This window comes from Lygodium microphyllum, chromosome 1 (genome assembly GCF_053477565.2).
Source record: "Lygodium microphyllum isolate KBCC chromosome 1, Lygodium_microphyllum_v1.1.10, whole genome shotgun sequence".
Taxonomy (NCBI): Eukaryota; Viridiplantae; Streptophyta; class Polypodiopsida; order Schizaeales; family Lygodiaceae; genus Lygodium; species Lygodium microphyllum.
This window is the reverse complement of record NC_141135.1, coordinates 18,436,393-18,462,308: the sequence shown is the minus strand read 5'-3', so window position 1 is coordinate 18,462,308 and position 25,916 is coordinate 18,436,393. Positions and strand designations below refer to the sequence as shown.

The following is a 25,916-nucleotide window of genomic DNA, read 5'->3' as shown; positions in this document are numbered from 1 at the left end:
TTATCCTTGACCGTACATTTGTTATCATCAAATGTGACATGCATACCACACTTTGCTAAAAAAGAAATAGACAACAAATTCTTCTCTATACTTGGCACATATAATGCATCTTGTAAATGGAGAGTAGAGCCATCAATGGCTATCAAGTCAATCTCTCCAACGCCTCTAACAGGGTAAGATGCATCGTTGGTACACTGCACAAACTTGCCAACAGGAGTTGCAATAACAGAGGAAAATAAAACCCTGCAGGATATAATGTGCTTAGAGGCGCAATTGTCAAAGAACCAAGTGCTAGCATCCTTAGTAGAGCTAAATGCTCTATCAGCCCAAAAAGAGTCATAATTGCAAGCGTAGAAACAATAGTCATGGTCTACAACAAAAGACGCGGACTCAATCGTAGTAGAAGGTGCATTAAAAACAAATATCTTTGACTCTTTCTTATTCTCCTTGGCAATGCACTTCTTACATTCTGTGATGTAATGACTTGGCTTCTTGCAATAGTGGCACTTGTCCTTCTTGGCTTGCGTGCCCCTCTGTTTCTTGCTGCTATGTGAAGTACTTGAACTTTCAGAACTCTGCGGAGCATTTTGAGATTGGCTGCCCTTGCCTTTTTGCCTTGCCATAAAAGCGTGTTCAGAGGTATTACATCCACCCCATAGTTCTTTCTTGTTTGCTCTTCTTCTAGGAGTAAACTAACCAACTGAAGGAAAGTAAATAGCTGCAGAGAAATTCTCATGGTGAGATTTAGGACCGTATAAAAGGCCAAATAAGAGGGCGGCAAAAAATTCAGAGTAGTAGAGATCAAGTGTGCATCCGAATGATACTCGTCTACATTCATTTTGTTAAGATGATCTTACATGGAATTATTTTTATCCATCTTCATATTCTCAAGCTCTTTCTTCAAGAAAGAGATGCATGTCTCATTTTTTCCAATAAACATCCAGTCAAGTGTAAGCCATGCTTCTTGCCCAGATGAGGCACTGGGAATCTTTTTTTCCTGAGATATGCCATGTGTTGATTGGGCCCTAGAAAGGATCTGTAGAGATTCAATGAAAAATCACTGGATACTTGTGCTACAAGGATGATAAATGTACTGCTTTTTTCTCTTAGGGTTTGTTGTTACAGTTAGAAGGCAGTGAGTGAGGGCATAAAGTTAAGAGTTAGGCACAAGGAGGATGAATCTACTACTTTTTTTCTGGTTGGGCTGGTTGTTAGAGTTTGAAGACAGTGACTGAGAGCATAAACAAATGTATTTCTGGTTTAGCAGAGAGTAACATTCTACTAAAAATAGAGTACAATCACTTACATCCTTTTCCAATGTTAGAAACAGTCTAACATAAGCACATACTGCTTCCAATCATGGCAGGACAGGCCCAAACTTAGAGTTGACACTTAATCAACTGGATGAACCTGTGAACCCCGATGCTCTTGCAAAGTATGGACTGATTCCTAGAATATTAGAGACTATATTTGTGATTTTAGCTGCTGAGAAAGACCAGGTATAACTTGCACCAATTGTGAATATACAAATTTATGGTCAAATGATTAAGTCCATGCAACCTTAATTTTGAAGCATTATTTGCTGTATGTTATGCTGCTAGAGTGGTATGGATGTGGAGTTTTCAGTAAGGTGCTCAAGCTTACAGGTATTATCTTACAGCTTGTTTTTAAGTCTACTGAAGGCTGCACATACATTTTTTCTGGTTGATGCATAAGTAAAGCTTCAGTTGAAGATATGTTTGCAGCAATAATGTTTGCATATCTTCAATTATTTTTCTGTTAAACAACTTCTGACATGATAATCTGTGCTTGTTTTCACAGATATACAACGAGCAAGTGGAAGATCTTCTCTGTCCAGACTCCACTAATCTTAGTAATCTATTCCTGTTCAGCTAGTGTGTAGAAATCTTAGGTTCTTTTAACTTTTCCATAGACATTTTTTCATGATGCAACTTTTCGATGAACACTTACAATGGTATTTTGTGGTTAACCTCCCTGAGGCATGTTCTTAGCTAAAACAGGGCTGCTTATGATATGAAAAACTTATCTTTCAAAAACTCAGACTATCAAACTAGGATTTTTGTGATAAGCAATCAAAGAGAGAAATTGCCTCTCTCTAAGAAGGAAATGAGAAGAAATCATGTTTGTAACTTCTCAGCACTCATCCGTGCTTATTGTTGCTTCCTTTAGGTTGGATTTCTCTATGTTGTAAAAGAGAAGAAGAGCCTTGCCAAGAGAATTGACCTTTAGAAGGGATGAATATGATTTTTCAGTCCTGCCTATTGTAACTTCTCAGCACTCATCCATGCCTATTGTTGCTTCCCTTAGGTTGGATTTCTCTGTGTTGTAAAAGAGAAGAAGAGACTTGCCAAGGGAATTGACCTTTAGAAGGGATGAATATGATTTTTCAGGACTGCCCCTAAGGTAGTCAGGCATTATAGCCCACTAGATTGGTTGTTTACACAACCATTGTATTGGTGATGCAGTTAGATATTACAGAATTCATTTTACTTTGTATTGGGAGATGAATAAGATCAACATCAGTTGTCTATGTTTTAAATGTGGTGATTGCAATTGTGTAATTTGGGATGCTAAAAGCTGTACTTTGCTATTCTTAGATTTACGTGTGATTAAGATGCCCCTCTCCAAAGGAGTGAAACAACTTGCATAAGCTACATTTAGGTTGTCCAAGGGTCAAGTCTAAAGAACTCATGAGGGAAGAGATGTGCATGTGGGAAGGTGCTCTTGGTGCCTTCTTGGAGTCTATAGAAGGGACTTTTCCATTTGATTATGCTAAGGCATTGCTGCCCTCTAGGCATGGAAGGGGGGAAGTCATATGGTGTACTGTTCATTAGGGCAATCAACTTAGGAGGGGTATAGGGCTAGTTTGGAGGGGAGCAAAGAGATATAAAGAGAGAGAACGAAAAGCAAATATTGTAACGTCTACTAAGGCCGAAAATGGCCTATGAGATAGAACTGTGTACAATAGTAGTAGTCAGTGGGGATTTCAAATTGTAACGTGCTAAGTGGTTAATCAGTGATGTATAGTGCAAAGCAAAGTGTAAAGTGATGTACAATACAATGTCCCTGCAGCGATTCAGAAAGGAGGGTGGGTGGATGGAGCACTACATGGTATCTATGTGACTAAGAATGATGGGCTGGTATGTGTGTCAAGGATACAATGATACCGCCATGTGGGACCATCCGGTCTAATTCCATCTAGTCAGGATCAGTGGGTATATATGTCATACATATGTGATGAGATTGTGTGCAGATGGCATTTGGATTGTTCCCAGGAATTGTTCGTGTTGCTGGCTTATCTCCAACATCTCTCTTTGGTGTTGTCTCTTTGTTTGATGTCCCTAGACCCTCGGTCAGTGTGTAGCTCTAATCTCAGCTCTTTGGACTGTCACTCCTGTGTGTAGGTCCATGTCTGGTCATTTCTTTGGGAAAAGACAGTGAACGATGATTGTCTCGCTCCTCTCTCCATGGTGCTCAACTTGAGTAATTATGTGTAAAGCTGCTGGATCTCAAGTAGGAATTGGCCTCAAGTGTTGACGAAATATCGAAAAAAGAATCGTTCATGGAAGAAAAGCAGGGCCTACTCAAAGGAAATTTTCATATTCACGCAGGCTTTAATAATACCATCATTACTGTTACTTACGTTCAAGGACAAATTGTCTAGAGACTCCATGACTAGTTTGAGGGTGTGGTCCCCTTTGAATAATGTGGGGTATCTCATTTGGAGTGCACTGTTGGCCTTTTTTTTGCAAATAAAGCGTGGCTAATTATATTACTTTAGAAAAAACCAGAGTACAAGGAAGTGCTCATGCTCAACAGACTAGCTGGAGCTGAAGTGCACTGTTGGCCTTGCATTTGTATATGTACTATTCCTCACTCTCCACCTCCTTTTGGCATCGTCTGCAGATCCTCTTGGTTGTGGGGATGCGGATTGCTCTCTTGTCTCAATCTCCATCTGGTGACGAGATCTTGAGCTGGCCGGCCGACATGGGGCTACATGCATCTCTAGGTATCCAAGTCTCTCAATGAAACCATTTATTGTGGTCCATGTACTATGACATCTTCAAAGGGAGGGGTTGTCAGGATGAGATCCACATATACTATATGTGCATTTGATAGAGATTCTATTGCATGACTAGGTTCCCCTCAATGTGAGAGAGGTGTGACTAGAGGGAGCCTGGGTCATACTGAAAGGGAGGGAGGTGGTCCACGGTGATCCACTACTCTAGTTGTGCATACCATGAACTCCTATGTCTTGCTTGTGCTAGTTGCTTGGAAGCCTCAAAAGCTCTCCTAGGCAATTTGTTTGGATGCATACCTTGTATTCTATGTATGAAGTTGATGCTCTAAAAAAGGGCCTTTGTCATCATTGGAGGTGTTAGAAACTATGTTCAAATGATCTCATGTGGTATTGATTGTTTGCTGCTGATAATCCAAGAGAGCATGATAATTTGTGTCCAAACTAGGGTTCTAGATAGGTGCTCCATACATCATGGTTGGTGTGACCAATGTATCAAACAACCACCTCCATGTGTGAGGCTCATGGAAGTGTGCTTGATGCATCGTCTCTCCAGCATGGCTAATGTTGGATAGTGTGGAAAGTTTTGGAGGGCATATGAATGTAGGATGGAAGTGAGTTGGGAGGTGAGTGTTGCCAGAGCAGTGTGCTCGAATTAGGTTGAAACCATTGTAAACATGGTGACTATGTATAGTGACGAGCTTCAGACGAAATGATGTCAACCGAGCGGTAGGTGCGAAGGTTTTTTCATAGTGAATGTTGTGCTTCTGCTTGAAACCTTGCATCACAAGGTGAGCTTGGTATTTGTCTAAAGTATCATCAGCCTTTAGAATACAAATTTACCTACTGATCTTGGATAATGCACGCCATATTGGCCCCAAAGTTGGCGCCCCTTTCGGTATTTCTTTAGCTTTATTGAAGAAGTTGATTTATAATGGGATTCTCCCGATCCCCTTCGCAATCCAAACTCCCCTTGCTGTCCAAAGCGATCAGCAAGTCTTCAATCTGTTTTGCCCCTTGATTCAGGTAATCAATTGGCCTTCACCCACTTCATAGACGATGGAAATGCTTCATATTCAATGGCTGGCTAATCCTCCATCTGCATTTAGCTGAAATTCACCTTCAGCCCTGAAAAATCCAAGTCTTGGCACACTTCCTGAGGCTGTTGCTAAACCCTAATTTCTGCTGTAAATTAGGGCTTACAACAGAGAAATTTGCAATTTCTCAGCCTCTAAGGATCCAAATACTGAGATCTTTGGAGCAAGGCTCTGAAATGGCTGGGAGATGAGAGAGAAAGCTGTAGAGAGAGAAAGTTCAAAGTTTCTTCGTGAAGAACTGAAGAAAATTTGTCATTTAGTGCTATTGCTCTATTTCCATAGTTTGTAGATGCAAAGAATTGAAGAAAATCAGTCATTTACTGTTGCTTTCCTATCTCAAAAACTTGTAGATGTTGTCATCTGTTGTTGATTGGTCTTCTCGAGCACCTGGCTGTCTCAGAAGGTCCTCCAATGGCTGCATATTAGACTAGCAGCATCTCCTCCCTCCCTCTTGCAGGCTGAATACACTAAAAATGCCTCTCTCGAGTTTCTAAAGACGTTTTTCAGTCTTGCCTAGGCATTTTTGATAAGTGGCAGCCTTTGCAAATGGTTTTTACAGCATTATGCATAATCAAATATTAATTTTCAGTCTTTAAATACTGAAAATTAATCTAATAATTATTTTGTTGCCATGAAAAATAATTTGACTGGCCAATAATTAAATTGGCTAGCTAACTTCCATCCCCGAGTGTCTTTGCACCATCTTTGACCATCAGATTGGCATTGGGTACTCAAGCCCGCTCTCAACAAATTTTCTCGTTGATCTTGCCGAATCAAATTGAGGCTTGTGTGCTGGATTTGGGAGCAAAACCCTTGTTTAATTGCTTTGCAAGCTATTTTCAGTTTTCTTTTAAGCACCTCAATTGCCTCCTTCTCCTCAGAGAGTGTGATGTTAAGATTGTGCTGAGGAAGGCATGTTGTTGGGCTTCTAAACTGGCCTGAGTGGTGCCTGTCCTGCTTTCTGCTAGTATTTTACTTCCTTCCGCAAGGGCCAAGTGGCTTGCTAGGTCCTTCACTTTCTTCTCGCTCTTGGCCTCCCATTTCCTTGCCTTCTTTTTCATCTCGTCCAAGCCCTCACTTTGCCTTTCTGACAGGGCCACTATCATCAGCTTCTCCCTTTTCCGTTTATGCACAAGTTTTTCTTTTTCTTTTGTCAAAAGCTCGATCTCCCTTTGTAATCTTGCTTGTTCCTCTCTTTGTCTTTGCATTTCACACTCTGTTTCTTCTCTCTCTCTTTTCTGTTTCTCTTGTTCTTGCACTTTCTCTATTTCCACTGCGGCGAGCTCTTCCATGTCCTCTTCGAGTTTTCTTATCTGCGTTTCGAGCTCCACCTACTGTAGAACCAGGAGTTTGTACTTTCTTTGTATTCGGACGAGCTCCTGGTTCTCTTCTTCCAGTCTTTTTCGCCATTGTTTCTCCTCGTCTTCCTTGGCCCTTAGCTCCGCTTTTAGCGCCTGGATTTCTTTTTGTTGCATGGCTACTTAGCGTGTTTTTTTTCTAGTTGGAAGGCATTTGACATTTCTCTTTCTGTTTCCAGCTTTATCATTGTGGCTCCCTTCTCCTCTTTTGCCCTTTCCAATTGAGTGTAAAGCTCCCTGACATGCTTTGCCATTGGTTGTCCTGCCTTGGCGAGCTCATTGCTGCTAACTCCTCATACTTGCACTACTGCTCTCAATGGACATGTGTACGGCTTGTGCCAAGTCCTCTTCTTCTTTTCTTCTCAACTCTTCTTCTTCTTCTTCCTCTTTCTTTCATCCTTCTTTCTTTGCCCTTTTCGATTCTTCTGTTATTTTTTGCAATTCAGCCTTCTCCTTGTTTCTTCTCTCTTCTTCAGCTTTCTTGGATTTTCTTTGCGCTTTTATTAGCTCTTCCTTCTTTTTTGTCATTCTCTTTTCCTGCCTCTCTCGTGTGGTTTATTTCATGGACGTTTTTGATTTTTTTTTTCTGGGCTGGCCTTCTTGCCCTTCCTCCTCGTCACTAATTGTCCTCTCACTCGATTGTTCTTTGTCATGATGAGGAGGTGTGACCTGTCAGGCATTTCATCCGCTCCCTCCTCTCCATCGTGTGCCTCCTTTATCGCTTCCTGGATAAGAGCGATTAAGATTCCTTCATACCCAATGAATGAGGCTTTGGTTGAAGGCTTCTTCCTCTCGGCTCCTTTCGACACTAGGGACTCTCGACTCGATGGTTTGCTTCCAAGGGCTAGTGCTCTAGTAGATTGGTCAATGGTTTTCTGCACATAGCCGTTCCAATCCACCTCATCTAGCGAGTGGGCCGCCACGCTCTCCAACACGGGCATGTTGATCGTGTGCAAAAGCGAGTTGTACCTTTGGTTGGAGAAGAGGAAGTGGATCACCCTAGCCTGCAATCTGACGTTTGAGTCGGGGATGTCTTGGATGCTTATGCCATCTTTTGTTAAGACGTCCTCCTTTTTCATCTTTAGCATGGCGTAAACATCTCTCTTCTCTCTCTTTTGCACCTTTGGTTCCAATCCCAGCGCCTTCTCTATCAAGGCCTTATTGAGCGGGATTTGCACTGGCTTGGTTCCTTCTCCATTCCCCACAGTTACTGTCCCACACTGCTCGTGAGGGTCGTATGTCCTTAAGAATTCCACACACTTTGTGTTGTTGGGCTCGTCTGAACTTTTCGATGTACTTGGCAAGGTTGCAGTGTTCTACAACCCTCCTGACAGTCTCCTCATTGGCCACTACCTCTTCGATGTTGTGAATGCTCTTGAATTTAAGTTGGTTGTAGGCTCGGTTTTCAAGAGAAAGGCCATACTTTGCTCTTTCCCTTCCCTGAAGGGAAGGTGATGGGCTCACTCTTGCTGTGACAGCTTCAGCTCCTGCCATGAACCATAGTTTATCATTAGTGCTTTCCAAAACAATTACTTATTGGAAAAAAAGACTTCATGCTTGCTGAATTGAAACGTTTTTAGTACAGAAATAGACTTTCCCTTCAAGCTTTATTTCAAGATTTTGTGACATTTTTCTCAATCACAAGTTAATGTTTTCCTTTCTTTTCTGTTCTTAGGTGTGGATTGAGGCTTTTAAGGTATGTTTTTCCTTTTCTTGTTTCCTTATGTGTTTGATTTGATTTTGATTCACGGCCATTTGTACCTTTGGGACTCTTGCAGCTGTCATTGCATCCACGAAGGAGGTAGGAAGAACTGTGCCGAAGAGCCGTCCAAAGTCCTCCACTAACTGGCGGTGCTCTACCGCTAGTCCGGGGAAAAGTGGAGTAACTGGATATCTGAGAAATCTGTTATGGAGCGCAAATATCTCCACTGTGAAGCCGCTATACGAGGGAACCATGTAAATGACCCCTTCGTGGAGTCATAGGGTGAGCTCTCCACTAACTCACTAGCTGCATCTACAGAGGTGAGTCGAACCATGAAGATCTCTTGGCCCATGAGGACTGCCTCTGTGATCTGTGTTGTGCCAATGCGTAGCGTGGAGTGGAGCCAATCGTGCAGCTGGGCCCTCGATGGGGAGTGTCCAACAACCTAACCAAAGATTGTTGTTTCTTTCAACTCTAGCTCTATGGCACGGACGGCTAAGAGCTGTTCCTCTGAGAGGATGACGCACAAGGTGTTTGACTGGGGGGACACTCGTCGCAGAATGCTCTGGCATCTGACCAAAGGTTTCCATTGTGCGTCCCTATTGAGAAATATGCCGATTACACTGCTGAAACTGTCGGGGGGGGGGGGGGGGGGAGTGTTGCTGCAAATGGAGGGAGCAACGCGAGGGGAGGGGGTTCTATTCTATTTTCTGAGGATGATGGAAGCATTGGGCGCCACAGGAGATGTTTCGAGATTGGAGTCGCCTGGGTGAGGGCCTGGAGCTGCCAGTTGAATGGGACGGGGGACCGCACGGGAGTGGGGGGGTTGGGCGACAGATTGGGGAAGCGCAGAGGGGGGAGAATGTGCAAAAAGAAAACGTCAGGTTGGGCGTCATGTTGGGTGTTGGGAGACAGTACAGGATTAGGGGAGGGCTGGTGTCAGAGCGGATCCAGGGTGGAGGGGCAGGGATGATGCGGAGCAGTTTATTGGCAGAGCCAGAGCGGAGATCAGGGCGGGATGGGTTGACGGCCGTGGCAGCGTCAGTTCGCACAGCTGTGGGATGGCGCAATAGGCTGGCAGGGGGGGAGAGGTACAGTGCTTCGCAGAGGGGGTAACAAGCGGACGAAGCATTGGGTAGCGCTGCGACAAGTTGCCAGACAAGATGGGGGTAGCGGGGGATGCGGTGGCAGTCAGTGGTGACGGGAGACAGAGCTGAACAATTGATTTTGTGCAAGGTGTTTGATTGGGGGGCACTCGTAGAATGCACCGGCGTCTGACCAAAGGTTTTTTGGCGCGTCCCTGTTGAGAATCTACCAATCACACTGCTGTACTGTCGAAGGGGGGAGTGTTGCTGCAAATAGAGGGAGCAACAGGGGGGGAGTGATGGCGAGGAAGGGGGGATTCTATTTTTTGACGGTGGTGGGGGCACTGGGCACCCCGGATAATAGCGTGGGGGGCTTGTAGGAAGGTGGGTGCAAGGTGAAGGAGACGGTGGATAGCGTTGGGGAGGTACGAGGGCGGGGGGGGGAGACCAGGTGTGGGGGAGGTACGAGGGCGGGGGGGGGTGACCAGGGTAAGGGGAGGTACCAGGGCGGGGGGTGACTAGGTGTGGGGGCAGTGCGATGGAGAGGAAGATTGGCAGGAGGGAGATGCGCAGCGTGCCACAGGTAGAGAGAGGTGGGAGGAACGGGGGGGGGTAGTAGGGGGCGCGATGATGGGTCAGCGGCGTAACAAGCGAGAGCTTCCTATTGTGTAGACAACCACATGTTGCCACCATTAGGTGTATGGTTTCTTTGGCTGCCCATTATGGTTGGATTGTGCACTAGCTTGACATTAAAACTGCATTTTTACATGGGGAACTTCAAGAAGAAATGTATGTTGAACAGCCCATGGGTTTTGTAGTTGAAGGATCCGAATACTTGGTATGCAAGCTGAAAAAGGCTTTGTATGGTTTGAAGCAAGCTCTACGAGCTTGGTATGCAAAAATTGATGCCTTTTTACTCAGCCAAGGGTTCCTTGACAGCCCATTAGAGTCTACTCTTTACGTATGCAAATAGGAGGGATCTTTGCTGGTCATTTGTCTTTATGTGAATGATATTTTGCTTATAGGGACACATGCTGATCAGATTTCAGCATTCAAGAAAAATTTGCAGCAAACTTTTGAAATGTCAAATTTGGGGTCTCCACATTACTATTTGGGCATTCGGTTTATTCATCATGCTAGAGGCATTGGATTGTTGTAGTCCATATATATTAGTAAACTCCTTCAGAGATTTGACTTTCAAGATTGCTGTCTTTGCACGATGACAATTATCCTGTTTGACATTCATACATATGCTCCAATAGTTGGATGCCTTATTTATTTATGTAACACAAAGGCTAGATATTCCGTTTGCAGATTCAGCCTTGAGCAAATATATCACAGCCTATGCATGCCACATTGGCAAGCTGTGAAGCGTGTTTTTTGTTACTTGTAGGGCACCAAGACTCTTGGATTGCACTATAGTTACATGCTTACAGTGATTCCGATTGGGCTAGTGATTTTGATTACATCATTATACAAGTGGAAAGTGTTTCTTTTCTGGCTCATCTTGCATTTCTTCACTTAGCAAGAAACAATCCACTGTTGCTATATTGCCTTGTGAAGTTGAGTACACAAGGCTTTCACTACTATAGTTGAATGTGTATGGTTGAGACATTTGTTGGATGATCTTGATATATCTCTCACGGAGTCTACTCCTTTGTTTGTTGACAGTCAGAGTGCCATTGCTATGGCATGGAACCGAGTGTTTCATGCACACATGAAACAAATAGAGATACATTATCACTTTGTTAGAGAGAGGCTACATGCAAGGGATATCAGCCTTGTACAACAATGTGGCAGACATCTTCACAAAAGCTCTTGTGACAAATTTGAATATTTTGCAATGCTTTAAATTTGATCTTCTTTGGTGGACGATCCTTGTATGCTGATCACTTTTTATGCTAAGGGGGTTTATTGGGTTTGACTCACGCCTATGCTCATGTAGGAGTGTTGGTGATCCGCAGTAGGACACTGGGGCACTTTTTACTATCTGTAAGAGAGGTTTTTTTCCCCTAGTTACATTATTCTCTATTTGTGTGTTTATGTTACAGAGTTCCATCACTTATTGCACTTTCAGATGTGAACACACGTTAAGACACTTACACAACCCTAAGGTCTAAAAATTGTACTTTTCTACTTTCACTTATACACCAGTGAATGAATCGTGTGTCGAGCTGTGTCTACACACACTCTCTCTCTACTGTCTGAACTGTGTATTGAGTTAATAGTTGCCATCTCCATATTCAACATTTGTCTCATAAGACATATTGGCCTTTTATAGACGTTAATCTCTTTATTTCGTGAAGACAATTGAATTAAGTAGTAAATATTTACATGAGACCATCAGGTCATCAAAGAAACTGACAAAAGTCTACCAAGACTTTAATACAAAGAAATCACATAGAAAAGACAGTTGGAGTAGAGCAAACAATAGCCAGCCATGGAGTAGCAATGTGAGGAAGAACCAGGTTAGCTGATATCATAGAAGAGATTTGCCATAACACTAAGCCACGAACTCGGGCCACATGACCATGGATGCCCCATATTGAATAAAAAATAAAGGCATTCCGAGTGCGCCAAATATGCCATAGGGCTGTCCATCTAAGGAAATGGAAAAGACATGAATAATTTGAATGCAAAGAAGACATAGAGTGGATCTTTCCCATAATCCACGAACGAGCTGTTATCTGGTGGTGAGTCGCCGAGGACCACACAGGGCAATAAAACTCCAAATTTGTTGAGTAATCGAGCAAGAAGAAAAAATATGAAGCAGTGTTTCATCACATGTAGCGCAGAATACACAATGACCAATAGGGATCTTTTGGGCACGCAGCATCTCCCCAGTTGGAAGACGACCAATAAGCAACCTCCACATGAATACTTTACCGTGATGCAGAACCTTAGACTTCCAAAGTTGAATGAATCTTTCGTATCACATCTTTTTGCTATCCTAAATATGCCATAATTTATTAACCTTTGCAATGACCCATCTCTTGGCCTCCACCATTTGATGATATATTTGATAAGTTGATCTCTTCTCGAAATCAATAGGACGCACAAACATCCAGTCATGCCATGGAAACAATGGTTGTATTGTAGGCAAAGGAGAGAACCTCTGAAGTCTGTCCTGTATAGACGACCAAATGTCACGATATCCACGAGGCACCCGAAAGTGCTGACGAATTCACGGGAAAGAAAAAAGACGGGGCTGCTTAGGAATATCACCATCACGGACTGTTTGCAACCCCAAACGAGCCATCCGATTAAACTTGTCTCGCTGCCAACAATCTTTATCCAGCCAATCCATCGACCTGAAGGAAGCCAACACTTCTCCTTGCAGTGAATTCTCCTCCTTATGAATATCAGGAGGGCACCAAACTGCAAAACGTAATCTCTCTCTCTCTCTCTCTCTCTCTCTAACAAAGTGCACCCTTTGTCAATGCCCTAGCCTCTCTGGGGTGACCACTTGGACTCCTTGGCAAGATAACCATTGCCTCTTTAGACATGGTAGGCCACTATAGGCAGCCACCATGCACCTTTTGTCCGATGCCCTCATTGCTTTGGGGTGGAATGCATTGGGGTTAAACCCATAAAAACAAGGAATAGTCATTCCGGCGTGTAGGAATGGCCTAACACATTCCAAACCCTCCAAGGAGGTGAAATAGCCGAGGAACGTTCCTTGTTTGGAATGGATATTCTAGGACTATCAACCAAAAATTGACTTTTTTTCTATTTTTTTTCTTCTTGCTTGTGTCACACTCCCTTCTGTCAAAAGATAGTGCACTAGTGAGACAATAGGGTTTACGGGGAGGAACACGGAGTGAACTCGGTAAACATGGAGAATAGAAGAGAAGAGAAGAGAGGAGAAACTCTTATGAATGGAATGATGAAGTTTTGAATCATGGAGTGAATGTGATATAAGGAAACAAGGGTGGCGCAACACAAGGAAGATAATGAAGACAGCAACGAACCACGAACCACAATGTCCTCTTGAAGGGGTGTGAGGGTAGTAGAGAGACTAGAGAGAATAGGTGACAGACTGAATGAATTAGCCGTGAGGAATGAATGAGAGAGTGGCCTATAAATAGGCACAGTCAGTCTAGGATGGCGCCCCTTTTTGGGGCTATAAACCCCAAATGCAAAATGCAAAAATGAAAAAATGCAAACTACGAGTGAAAGGTGAAGGGTTTCTCAACACCCCCTCTCAGGCCCAAAAAGTAGAATAACAGAAGAGTGAGGTGGAGATGCAATGCTACATGCTGAAGAATGCTCATGCAACAGATGCCACTTGGACAGTGTCCCTCGTGGGAAAATTGTTCACTTGCCCAAGCGCCCTACTACAAAGATGATGAAAACATGCAATGCATATGAGCAATCTCGGACTTTGTGGTGCTGAGAACCATAAGGATATGCCTATACTCGATCTCGGGAGATGGCTCCATACTGACCAAGGTATGAAGAAAAAGATCCACCCTATAATCGGAGAATACCACCTGAAAGGAGACCTTTGAAGATAATAAGGAGATTGGATGAGCTATAGAACCCGAAACTCAACCTCAGGAGAGAAGCCACTAGCTCCGTGACTCCATGCTGGAAGAAATATGAAGGCCTAGCCACCAAGTCGCTACTGAAGACCCAAGGGCCCCAATCTAGGTAGATCCTCCAGATCGTGGGTATGAGTAGAGAAAATGACTGCTCAAAGGAGAGCCACTCCTTGAAAGTGAAACGTGGTGGTGTGTGAAGAACTTCATGGCACACATAGAGTCCCTCTCTGAATCAGAAGGAGTAGAAGTAGGAGCCCCCTCTGAAGCCGAAGAAGAACTGGAAGCCCCCTCTAAGAGGAAGAAAATCCCCCTCTGAATCCCAATCTGAGAGAGAAAGGAAATCCAACCATTCATGGCTCACGGACTGCAAAACATCTAATGACAAAGGAAGTGCTGCCGATCGTGCCGAAGAAGCTATCTGGGGCTTGAAAGAAGCAACCGCAAAGCACCCAAAAGTGGCCTCTCTAACCTGAGTGGAAGAGGGTAGGAAAGAATAAGGCTCAAGATGAGCCAAGGGTGGGGAACAATCATGGGCTCTCGAGAGAGTGGACTGTGGAGGAGATGTCGACAGTCTTCGGTGGGATGACCGTTCGTACCGCAATAGTAGCACCCAGTAGAAGGGCATTTGAAGGCAGGGTGGAAGGGAGAAAAAGGACATCTCCCAATGCGCAACGGAAATGATAGAGAAATCAAATGTTGATGTTGAACCCGCCACTGGTCTTTGTCTTCTCTCATGAGGAGGATCTTTGTGGCCAAACGAAGCCAAGGAAGGCTGGATTTGATGCAGATGACAGTGCAGGAGAGAGAAAGACTAAAAACGCAAGTGAGGAGAGAGAGACTAAAAACGCAGGTGAGGAGAGAGAAAGACTAAAAACCCAGGTTGGAAAACAGCAAATGCAGGAGGGAGCAGCCGCCAATTAGGATGTTGATGCAGCGGAAGAAGAAGAGAAGTGGATGCTAAACCCGCCACCGGTCTTTGCCTTTACTAGAGTGGAGGATCTTTGCCATTGTTTAAGTAGATCCAGCTCTGATACCATGTCAAAAGATGACGTACCAACGAGACAATAGGGTTTGCGGGGAGGAACACAAAGTGAGCTCGGCAAACATGGAGAAGAGAAGAGAAGAGAGAAGAACCTTGATGAATAGAATGATGAAGTTTTGAATCATGGAAGTGAATGTGATACAAGGAAACAAGGGTGCCACAGCACAAGGAAGTTGATGAAGACAGCCACAAACCACAAACCGCAATGTCCTCCTGAAGGGGTATGAGGGTAGTGGAGAGACTGGAGAGAAGAGGTGACGGACTGAGTGAATTAGCCGTGAGGAATGAATGAGACAGTGGCCTATAAATAGACACAATCAGTCTAGAATGGTACCCCTTTTTGGGGTTGCAAACCCTAAATGCAAACTCTGAACACAAAATGTAGAAACGCAAACTGCGAGTGAAGGGTGAAGGGTTTCTCAACACCTTCTACCACATGTTCACCCATCTCAATTGACTAATGTGCATGCACTAATCTCTCTCTCTCTCTCTCTCTCTCTCAGTTTACTTTTGACGGAGAGCCAGTGGAGATGGTTAGGCAGCATGTCTATTTGGGGGTCACATTGAAGGGACCACAGTTCTCTTGGAGAGAGACATCAGAGGCTCGTTTGGCAAAAGCATATGCAGCCTTAGGTGCATTGGAGAGGCAATGTGCTCACATACAATTTCATGAGCCATGCACCAAATTGTGGCTTTTTGACACCCTGGTTACACCCACACTCCTATATGGGGCGGCTATTTGGGGTCCGAGTCTCTTTCACACGAGGAGACAGCCTTTGGGAGACCAGGATGGACCAGAGAAGGAATACTATGACGGGTGGGAGCATATGGAAAGACCACTGGTCATGATGATCTCACGTATGATACGAGCAAAGAGCTCGACCCCACATGAGATTATCAGAGCTGAGTTGGGAGCATCACCCATGGTGGATGAGGCCTTGGCCTAGGCAGTGACTTTCACACATAGACTATGGGAGCTCCCCCAAGATAGATAACCACGGCTAGCCCTGGCCTCTTCTAGACAACTAGCAACAGATGGTGACAGACATTGTTGGTATGCTCAGATGAGTACATGGATGAGTCTACATGGGCTGCAGATTGACAGACTACCCCCCTTTGACTATAGCTTGGATTGCCCTACACTTGACCTAAGCTGATCAGAGCTAAACCATGTGATCAGAGCAGACATACTGAAGTTAGATACGGAGAAGACCTGGATCCGACCCCCCTCCCCCCATGGCACGAGGATGGCACACTACCAGACCCACTTCCTTCAGGTATCTGAGGATGGTTTCATCACCCGACCCAATTACATGGACACACAACTGCCTCATGGACTACGCATAGTTATTGGCCAGATCCGCACCTCATTCCACCACCTGAGGATTGAGACAGGCAGATGGGAGGGTATACAGACAGAGGAACGTATATGCCCACTATGCGACAGAGAGCCAGAGACAGAGGAACACTACATCTGCTGATGCACTGTATATTATGATATACGAGGTAGATACCACTGTTTGTTTCGAGAGGGTTTTGGACCCTTGAGACCGATCATGCAGTTTGAGGATCAGAGATGCTTGGGATTCTTCCTCTTGGAGCTCCAGAGGCGCAGAGCAACAATTCTACGGAGTAGGAGGCTTCCACAGCTCGGCTCACATATACAGAGAGCAGCCATTGACTTTTTCACTGATACACGATAGAGTATGGCAGATACCACTACTGCTGCCACACATCCTACAGGAGTACATCATCATTGGACCCTCATCTTCTGTAGGTGTCCCTTTGGATAGAGTAGTGGCACTTAGCTGGTCTAGGCACCCACGTCCACTCGGACGAAGGCCTAGACATCCACACCATAGACAAATTAAAGCCATCATTGAGCGCCACAGGAGACAGATGCCGAGACGCCTCAGCCATGCAGAGATACACCTCTTTAGAGGACAAACATCTCATTGATGGAGAGTTTTCCTTTTTGTACTTTCACTTTTAGATCATTGACATGTTTCCCATTTATAGGACACTATTTCATTTTTTCAGTCTTATAGGCATGTTTTTCATCTTTTCTCGTTCCAGATGAGAAACACACCATCATTGTATGTATTGCTTTGGTCTCATAGGCCACATTGGCCTTTTAGAGACGTTAATATACTCTCTCTGTCTCTGTCTCTCTCTCTCTCTCTAAATAGTTGCCTTGCCATATTATATGTCGAATCTCTCTGTGTTACTTTTGAGAGTATGTCTATCACTTCGCCTTGATACCTTGTATATGCATGCGCATGTGTCCTGCTTTTATTTATTAAAAATAGAAAATTAAAAAAACCAAAAAGAAAGAAGAGAGAAAAAGATGAAAAAATTGAAAATGAAAAGAAAGGGAAAAAAGAAGGAAACAAAAACCAAACAAAAAACCAAAAAGAAAAAAGAAAAAAAGGGTTACACTTGGTCCACACATCTCTCTACTCGACTTGGAAGCAACACACCTTGCCCTCCTACCCTATCCTTGACCTGCCCCCAGCATGCCTTGCCCTTTTGCTGAGCTGCCCCCACTATGCCCTATGCTTACTTGATCCATACTGCCTACCCCTACCTTGCCCCCCGCCTTGTCCCTACTCAAGCCTACCTTAACTCCCCATGTGCCCTACCTTGCCACTAACCCACTTGTGTGCCCTCCTTGCCCTTCTCTCTAACCCGACCGACCACCTTGCTCCCAACCCAAAGATTTGACCTGCCTTGGCCTTGGGTGACCGGCCGCACACATTGCCGCCTGCACATCCCCCCTCCCCGGCCCTTGGCCCCCGAAAAAAAAGGACAGAAAAAGAGAAGAAAGAAAGAAAGAAAGAAATAAAGGGTGAAGAGGAAGGAGGAGGAAAGAAAGGAAGAAAATGAAAAAGGAAAAAAAAAGAGCACATGTGCAGACAAGTTGTCTTTAGGGTGCCATGTAGTCGTAAACAAGCCCCATCGCACTACCTTGTGAGAGCAGAGGATCGAGGTACAGCCAGATTCAGTAGACAGTGTGAGAGTGAGAGAGACAGAGTTGAAGCACGACACCCAAGAGAATAGACTGAATGAGTGTAATCTAAAAGTACAAAGTACAACCCTTAAACCTTAGGGTTGTAGGGGGGTGTTCACACCCGACACACACTAAGTGCCTAAATGTGTGTAACATAAGCACATAAGTACATACGATAATAAGACCATAAGTCTGGGGGAAAAAACCTCTCCTACCGAGAGTAAAAAGTGCCCCAGTGTCCTACTGATCACCGACACTCCCATATGAGCGTAGGCGTAAGTAAGGCGTGAGTAAAATACCCAACAAACCCCCCTGGAGTGAAGAGTGATCAAGAGTACAAGGATCATCCGCCACCAAAGGATATCAAATTTAAAGCATCGCGAAATGCTTCAAATTTGTCACGAGGAAGAGCTTTGGTGAAGATGTCTGCCACATTACTGGTGGTAGGACAATAGACAAGGCTGATATCACCTGCATGTAGCCTCTCTCTGACAAAGTGATAGTGAATCTCAATGTGTTTCGTGCGAGCATGAAACACTGGGTTCCGTGCCACTGCAATGGCACTCTGACTGTCAATGAACAAAAGAGTAGGCTCAGTAACATATACATCCAAATCAGCTAGCAAGCGTCTAAGCCATACGCATTCAGCTGTGGTGGTGAAAGCTGCCTTGTATTCAGCTTCACATGACGATGTGGCAACAGTGGATTGTTTCTTGCTAAGCCAAGAAATGCAAGAAGTGCCAAGAAAGAAACAATTGCCACTAGTAGAGTGACGTGTATCATAATCACCAGCCCAATCAGAATCACTATAAGCATGTAAATGCAGTGGTCCCCCCTTGGCATAAAGCAACCCAAGAGAACGAGTACCCTGCAAGTAGCGGAAAACACGCTTGACAGCTTGCCAATGTGACATACGTGGCTGATGCATATACCTGCTCAAGGCTGAAACTGCAAACTGTATGTCCGGCCTAGTATTGCATAGATAGATAAGACATCCAACTGTAGGAGCATACGTATGTATATCAAACAAATCACTGTCATCATGTAATGACAGTTTCAGTCCAGGTTCCATGGGAGTAGTAACTGGCTTGCAATCCTGTAAGCCAAATTTCTCAAGAAGTTGCCCAATCTACCGTGACTGTGATAACCCAATACCTCGAGCATTATGTATGAACTGGATGCCCAAGTAGTAATGCAAAACTCCGAAGTCAGACATGTCAAAAGTTTGCTGCAAATTTTGTTTGAATGCTGAAATCTGATTAGCATGTGTTCCATTGAGCAAAAGGTCATCAACATAAAGACATAAAATCAGCATAGATCCCCCTTCTTTACATACGTAAAGGGTAGACTCAGATGAACTGTTTAGAAACCCTTGACCAAGCAAGAAAGCATCTATCTTTTCATACCAAGCTCTAGGAGCTTGTTTTAAACCATATAGTGCCTTTTTGAGCTTGCATACCAAATTTTCTGAGCCTTCAACTGCAAAACCAATGGGCTGCTGTACATAAACTTCCTCCTGAAGTTCCCCATGCAAAAATGCAGTCTTGATATCTAGCTGATGGACTGTCCAACCATAATGTGCAGCCAAAGCAATCATAGACCTGATGGTCGTCATACGGGAAGTAGGAGCAAATGTCTCCTCATAATCAATGCCCTTTTTCTGTGCCTAGCCTTTAGCTGCCGTGCCTTGTATTTATCAATGGATCCATCTGCTTTTCTTTTCAATTTGTAGACCCATTTTGTTCCAATGGCTTTCTTCCCAAATGGCAAGGACACCAAATCCCAAGTTTGATTCTTAGTAATAGAATCTAATTCAGCTTGCATGGCTGCCTTCCAATGCACACTGTGTTGTGCATCCTCATAACATTCAGGCTCTTCATTATCAAAAGTACTTGCTGCCATAATAAACTCCATAGTATGTGCTGAATCATGCAAACGAGTTTGCCTTCTAGTACGACCAGCCATGGGTGCATCCAAAGGACTATCTTGCATAGTCTGCAAAAACCATCTAGGTAGCTGTCTAGCATCTTGGCTGTGTGCAAGCTCTTGCTGAATTTCTGTTTCAGGATGATGCTGAATATTCCGATCAGCCAATGGCTGAATTTCTGCACTATCCATAGGAGCAGCTGGCTGAACATTAGGTTCATTTTGTGAACCTCCAGCTGAATCACCAAAAGTAATGGGCAGCAGCCCTTCAAAAACATCACGGGCAGCTTGATATGTGTCCAAACCAGCCAAGGATAATTCTGATTTTTCATAAAACACATCATCCCTGCTGACAAAAACCTTCTTAGTAACGGGATCATAGAGTCTGTAGCCTTTGCTCTCATTGCTATATCCCATAAAAATGCACTTAACAGCCTTGTTGTCTAATTTTCTTCTAAGTACCTGTGGAATATGGGCATTTGCAAGACACCCAAAGGTACGAAAGTGACCAACAGAAGGTTTACGGCTGTTCCAAGCCTCAAATGGTGTGATGGTCTTCAAGGCTTTGATAGGGCATCTGTTCAAAATATGGCAAGCACACATGACTGCTTCCATCCAAAAACTATGAGGCAAGCTCTTTGCCTTCAGCATACATCTGGCCATCTCCATGAGTGACCGATTTTTCCTCTTTGCTACCCCATTCTGCTGTGGAGTATAAGCTGTAGTATACTGATGTACTATGCCCTTCTGCTGCAAAAAAGAATTCAGCATAGAGGACATGCATTCCCCCCCTCGGTCCGAACGGAGAGTCTTAATGTGGCATCCAGATTGGTTTTCAACAAGTGCACTGAAAGCCAAAAATGCATCATACACTTCTGACTTCTTTTTCAAACAATAGACCCAGCAAAAACGTGTGAAGTCATCAATGAATGTCACAAAATAATAACAACCACCCAATGACATGGTCTGCATAGGCCCACAAACTTCTGAATGCACCAACTGCAATCTGGTTGTTGCCCTGAAAGCAACATTACGAGGAAATGAGAAACGATGCATTTTCCCCAAAATGCATCCCTCGCATAAGTGCTCAGGAGGTCTCTCCAAGAGAGGTAAGCCATCCAACATCTGAGTACGTTGTAAAAGCATCAAGCTGCCAAAGTTTACATGCCCTAAACGAGCATGCCATAACTCCGCTTGTATCATAGCAGGAGTAAGAGTGGATGTCAAGTATGCTGACTGATCTACTGAAAGAGCATCCAACTCATATAAACCATGACACAAAGATCCTGTCAAGACCAATGTCATGCATTCTTTTTCTCGAACCATGCAACGGTCATTATCAAAAGTGACTTGCATACCACAACGTGCCAAAGAAGAAATAGAAAGCAAATTCTTCTTTATTCCAGGCACAAACAAAGCATCCTGCAGGCGGAGAATAGAGCCATCAATGGCTGTGAGCTGAATCTCCCCAATACCAGGAACAGGGTATGATGCATTATTGGCACACTGTACCGATTTCCCAACGGGAGTTGCGCTAACTGAAGCAAACAAATCTCTGCGAGATGTGATATGTCTAGAAGCACCACTGTCAAAGAACCAAGTGTCAGCATCCTCTGTAGAGCTAAGTGCTCTATCGGCCCAAGAGATGTCATAACTGCAAGTGTAAAAACAATAGTCCCTGTCCACAACAAAGGACGCGGACTCACTAGTAGTGGAAGGAGTAGTAGAAACAGACATTCCTGACTCCTTCTTCTTCTCTTTGGCAATGCGCTTTTTGCACTCAGTGATATAGTGGCCGGGCTTCTTACAATAATGATATTTTCCTTTCTTTGCTTGCGTCCCCCCTTGTGACTGATTCTGCGATGTGCCCGAAGTGCTAGAACTCTGTGGAGCATTTTTCACCTTGCTGTTCTTGCCTTTCTGTCTTGCCACAAAAGCCTGCTCAGAGACTATAGCATCCACACCACTATTTTTCCGTGTTTGCTCCTCCTCTAGAAGCAAGCTAACCAGCTGAATAAAAGTGAGTGGGTGCTCAGTAATCCTCATGGTGAGGTTCAATGCAGTATGAAAAGACAAGTACGAAGGAGGTAGGGAATTCAAGGTGGTGGATATCAACTGTGCATCCGAAAAATACTCATCTACATTCATGAGCTGCTCCCTCAAGTCCTGAATCTTGTTTAAGTGATCCTGCATAGAATCACCATCATGTATCTTCAGAGTTTTCAACTCTTTCTTTAAGAAAGAGATCCGTGTCTCATTTTTTCCTGCAAACATATGCTCCAAAGTCAACCATGCATCTCGTGAAGAAGATGCCGAACGGATATGAGGTATGATGGACCGCTGAACTGCCAGAGCAATCAGCGACAAGGCCTGTGCATCACGGGTATCCCAAGCTTTTTGAGCTGCAATTCTTGGAGGAAGTGGCTGAGGTGGAGCGGGCTGAGGTCCCCGTTGTCCACGTGCGCCATGGGGAGGAGGAGTAGCGGGAGCTACAACTCCCGGCCGAGTTTCCTCTCCACTGACATAATCCCATAAATTCTTGGCCACTAATACATTTTTCATCATAAATGACCAAAGGGAATAGTTGTTTCCGTCCAGTCTGTCCTCCTTGGATACATACGTAAAAACATCACCCCCCTGATTTGCCATGATGACAAATTTCCAAAGACAAAATGAGCAATGTCAAAGCAGTATGAACTGGAAATCTGCAAATTTCCAGAAATTGCAGCAAATACGTTTTTGCAATTAATGTGCAAGGGCGTACTCTGTCAGAAAACTGTCTTTTATTGCACGCTTCCCAAGGTGCAAACAGTGCAGTGCAACACTGTTATGTCAAAATCCCCAAAATTTTTGCCAAATTTCCGTCAAAAACAGTCTTTCTGTGACTATATCAGCAGTCCAAATGCAACTGTCCTCCAAATACACAAAAGCCCCAAAATGTGTGACGATCCTGTCTAAAAATTTGCATGAAATTTATCCTTGCACTTGCTCTGTGTTGCCGCGTGTGAACCTCCGCTTCCAGAACTATGTTCTGGGCTGAAATTAAAAAATAAATGTTTAAAATTGCACCTGACGTGGAGCAGACTGGCGTGTGAACGTAGGCGGGCAGTTTGGCGCAGGAGAGGCTGACGTGGTCACCTGACGTGGTCGTCTGGCGGGCTGATGAGTCGCGAGTCTGACGCGGGCAGGCGGGCAGTTCGTGGTCACAAACGGCGGGCAGTTCGTGGTCACGAGCGGGCGTTGCCTCTGCCTGCAGGAAACGAGGCCCTGGCGGACGACGTGGAGCCTTGGCGTCTGACGTGCAGGGTACTGGTGGAGCTGCGCTGAACTGGCACTGGAGGCTGACATTGCTGACGAGCAGGGTACTGGTGGAGCTGCACTGAACTGGCACTGGAGGCTGACGACGAGGAGCAGACGCAGAACAGAGGTGGCTCGGGTGCGGTCAGGACTGCACGTTGCAGGCAGAAGCTAAGATTAGAACTGTGCTTTGATACCAAATGTGAGAGCAGAGGATCGAGGTACAGCCAGATTCTGTAGACAGTGTGAGAGTGAGAGAGACAGAGTTGAAGCACGACACCCAAGAGAATAGACTGAATGAGTGTAATCTGAAAGTACAAAGTACAACCCTTAAACCTTAGGGTTGTAGGGGGGTGTTCACACCCGACACACACTAAGTGCCTAAATGTGTGTAACATAAGCACATAAGTACATACGATAATAAGACCATAAGTCTGGGGGAAAAAACCTCTCCTACCGAGAGTAAAAAGTGCCCCAGTGTCCTACTGATCACCGACACTCCCATATGAGCGTAGGCGTAAGTAAGGTGTGAGTAAAATACCCAACATACCTGTGGAGCCATCCGAGGCACTCTCAATGCAGCTCCCATGTCATCTATGGCAGCTCTAATAGTCTCTTTAGGCCATTAGACATCTCCGTCTACACTTTCGGTGGCACTTCCCAGCTCTCCCATAGGTCACATGGTCTTCGCCTGTTCTCTATACACCCATGCCACCATTGAGGGTGTTCGTTTTGCAAGCATGCTTGACATTGGCCTTTCTCTTCAACCTAACACTTACCCTAATCATGCTTATTTGATATTCGTCTTGCCTTGTCTAATTGGTCCAACACAAAAACTATTGGCTGCCCTCTCACAAATCTCTCCCCACACTTCAACATCCTCAAGTTCTTCATCCCATCAAGATGACGATGAGGCTAGCTTCTCCACGGACACTTCAACAAGCACAAGTAGTGATACTAAACGAGATGTATCGATAGTCTCGCCGATAAGCTTGAATAGACTCCCAACGAAATCCCCCTTTGGAGTAGGTATGTTGAATATCCTCTTCTCAGCCAAGTTCCACCTACACATTTGTAGATCACCCCCCTTCTATTCTCTCCTCCATCCATCCCCACTACGCTTCTCCTTTTTCACTTGCATAGCTCAATACTCTCACATCTAAACTTTCCCCTCTTGATGAAAGACTTTGCAAAAAATACACGCTTGAGCGTCTTCAACTCCTCGAAGGTCAAAATCTCGAGTTTGAGACCATCGCCATCATGGTCACCCTTCCCAAGGAACCATTAGAGCCGCTAATTGTCTTCCCTGCATTAATATCACAGATCTAGTTGTTCATAGTCATGCACAAAATCTCTTAGAAAAATCTCACCTCTTTCCACTCTTAAGCTCTAAAACTTCTTTCATCACTATCTTTATCTTTGTTCCACACCTTCTCCTCCCATATGACAAAACAAGAAAAGTAACTCCAAATAATTTACTTTTTCTTCTACATGCCTTTTAACTTATGTTATTGAACATATCTCTTTCCTATTGCCATCTTCTCTTGCCCCTCTTCTTCTAAAACCAAAAAGTCCAAGTATCTTCCCGAAATCGTCACTCACGAGTGCAAGTCCAAATGCATAAAGAAGGCAAAAGATATTCATACAATATCAATATTTAGAGACTTGGAACAATATCAATATTTAGAGACTTGTTCCAAGTCTCTAAATATTGATATTGTATAAATATCTTTTGCCCTTCCTTGTGTTTAGTTATAAAAAGAGAGGGGAGGCAACCAATGTATCAAGCCATCATTTTATGCTAATAGAATTGTGCTCTTGCAAACTTCGGTACTTTTGTCTCTATCCACTTAGGTATTGCGATCTCTCTCTTCTCATTCTTGTCTCTAGAATGCTTGCTTCCCTCTTCTCCCTAGACTTCCCTTATCTCTCCTCTTTCTTCCAAACTTCTTGTATCTAGCCCCTTGTCTCCATATTTCTCTCTCGTACTGACTTGTTCCAAGTCTCTAAATATTGATATTGTATGAATATCTTTTGCCCTTCCCCGTGTTCAGTTATAGAAAGAGAGGGGAGGCAACCAATGTATCAAGCCATCATTTTATGCTAATAGAATTATGCTCTTGCAAACTTGGGTACTTCTGTCTCTATCCACTTAGGTATTGCGATCTCTCTCTTCTCATTCTTGTCTCTAGAATGCTTGCTTCCCTCTGCTCCCTAGACTTCCCTTCTCTCTCCTCTTTCTTCCAAACTTCTTGTATCTAGCCCCTTGTCTCCATATTTATCTCTCGTACTTCTTCTCTCTAGACTTTGCTTTCTCTCTCCTCTTTCCTTGGACTTCTTGCTTTGCCTCTACTTTGTACTTCTCTCCAGAGGTGTACGTCTCTCTCTCTCTCTCTCTTTTCGTAAAAGGTAATTGTATTAATTACGAAAAAAAGTACAAGTTTACATGATTACAAGATACACGAGGGCTCTAAGCTAACGTGTGTAAAATCCCAGTACTAAGCCACGAAAAAGGTACACAAGTCATGGCCAAGACCCAGATGAAATTGCCATATGCCAGGGAAGTAAGTCCTCCCGAGGGAGCAAGTCCGAGTGCCAAATGAGATCTATCTGCCAATGCAAGAGACCTTTAAGCCTAGCAATGTGTCTCGGTACATTAGAGGCCTAATAAAAAAGAAAGGCATTCCAAACCTGTGACAAGAGCGACCAGATATTCTTAGCATGCGGGCAAGAAATAAATCGATGTCAGGTCGATTCCACAGTAGTGGTGCAGAAGAAACAATTGCAGCTCGAGATTTGACGCTTGGAAAGGGCCA

General features: G+C 44.3%; 1 protein-coding gene across 4 annotated transcripts in view; it reads left to right on the top strand.

Moving 5' to 3' along the window:
• Positions 1 to 25,916, top strand: part of LOC148040881 (uncharacterized) — a 164,702-nt gene that overhangs the window by 17,728 nt on the left and 121,058 nt on the right. For all 4 annotated transcript variants that reach the window (XM_087672836.1, XM_087672809.1, XM_087672739.1 and 1 more), the window contains exons 4-6: positions 1,372 to 1,499; positions 1,602 to 1,646; positions 1,822 to 1,873. In XM_087672836.1, coding sequence (XP_087528962.1) covers positions 1,372 to 1,499; positions 1,602 to 1,646; positions 1,822 to 1,873 — 225 coding nt within the window. The remainder of the gene's footprint in view (positions 1 to 1,371; positions 1,500 to 1,601; positions 1,647 to 1,821; positions 1,874 to 25,916) is intronic.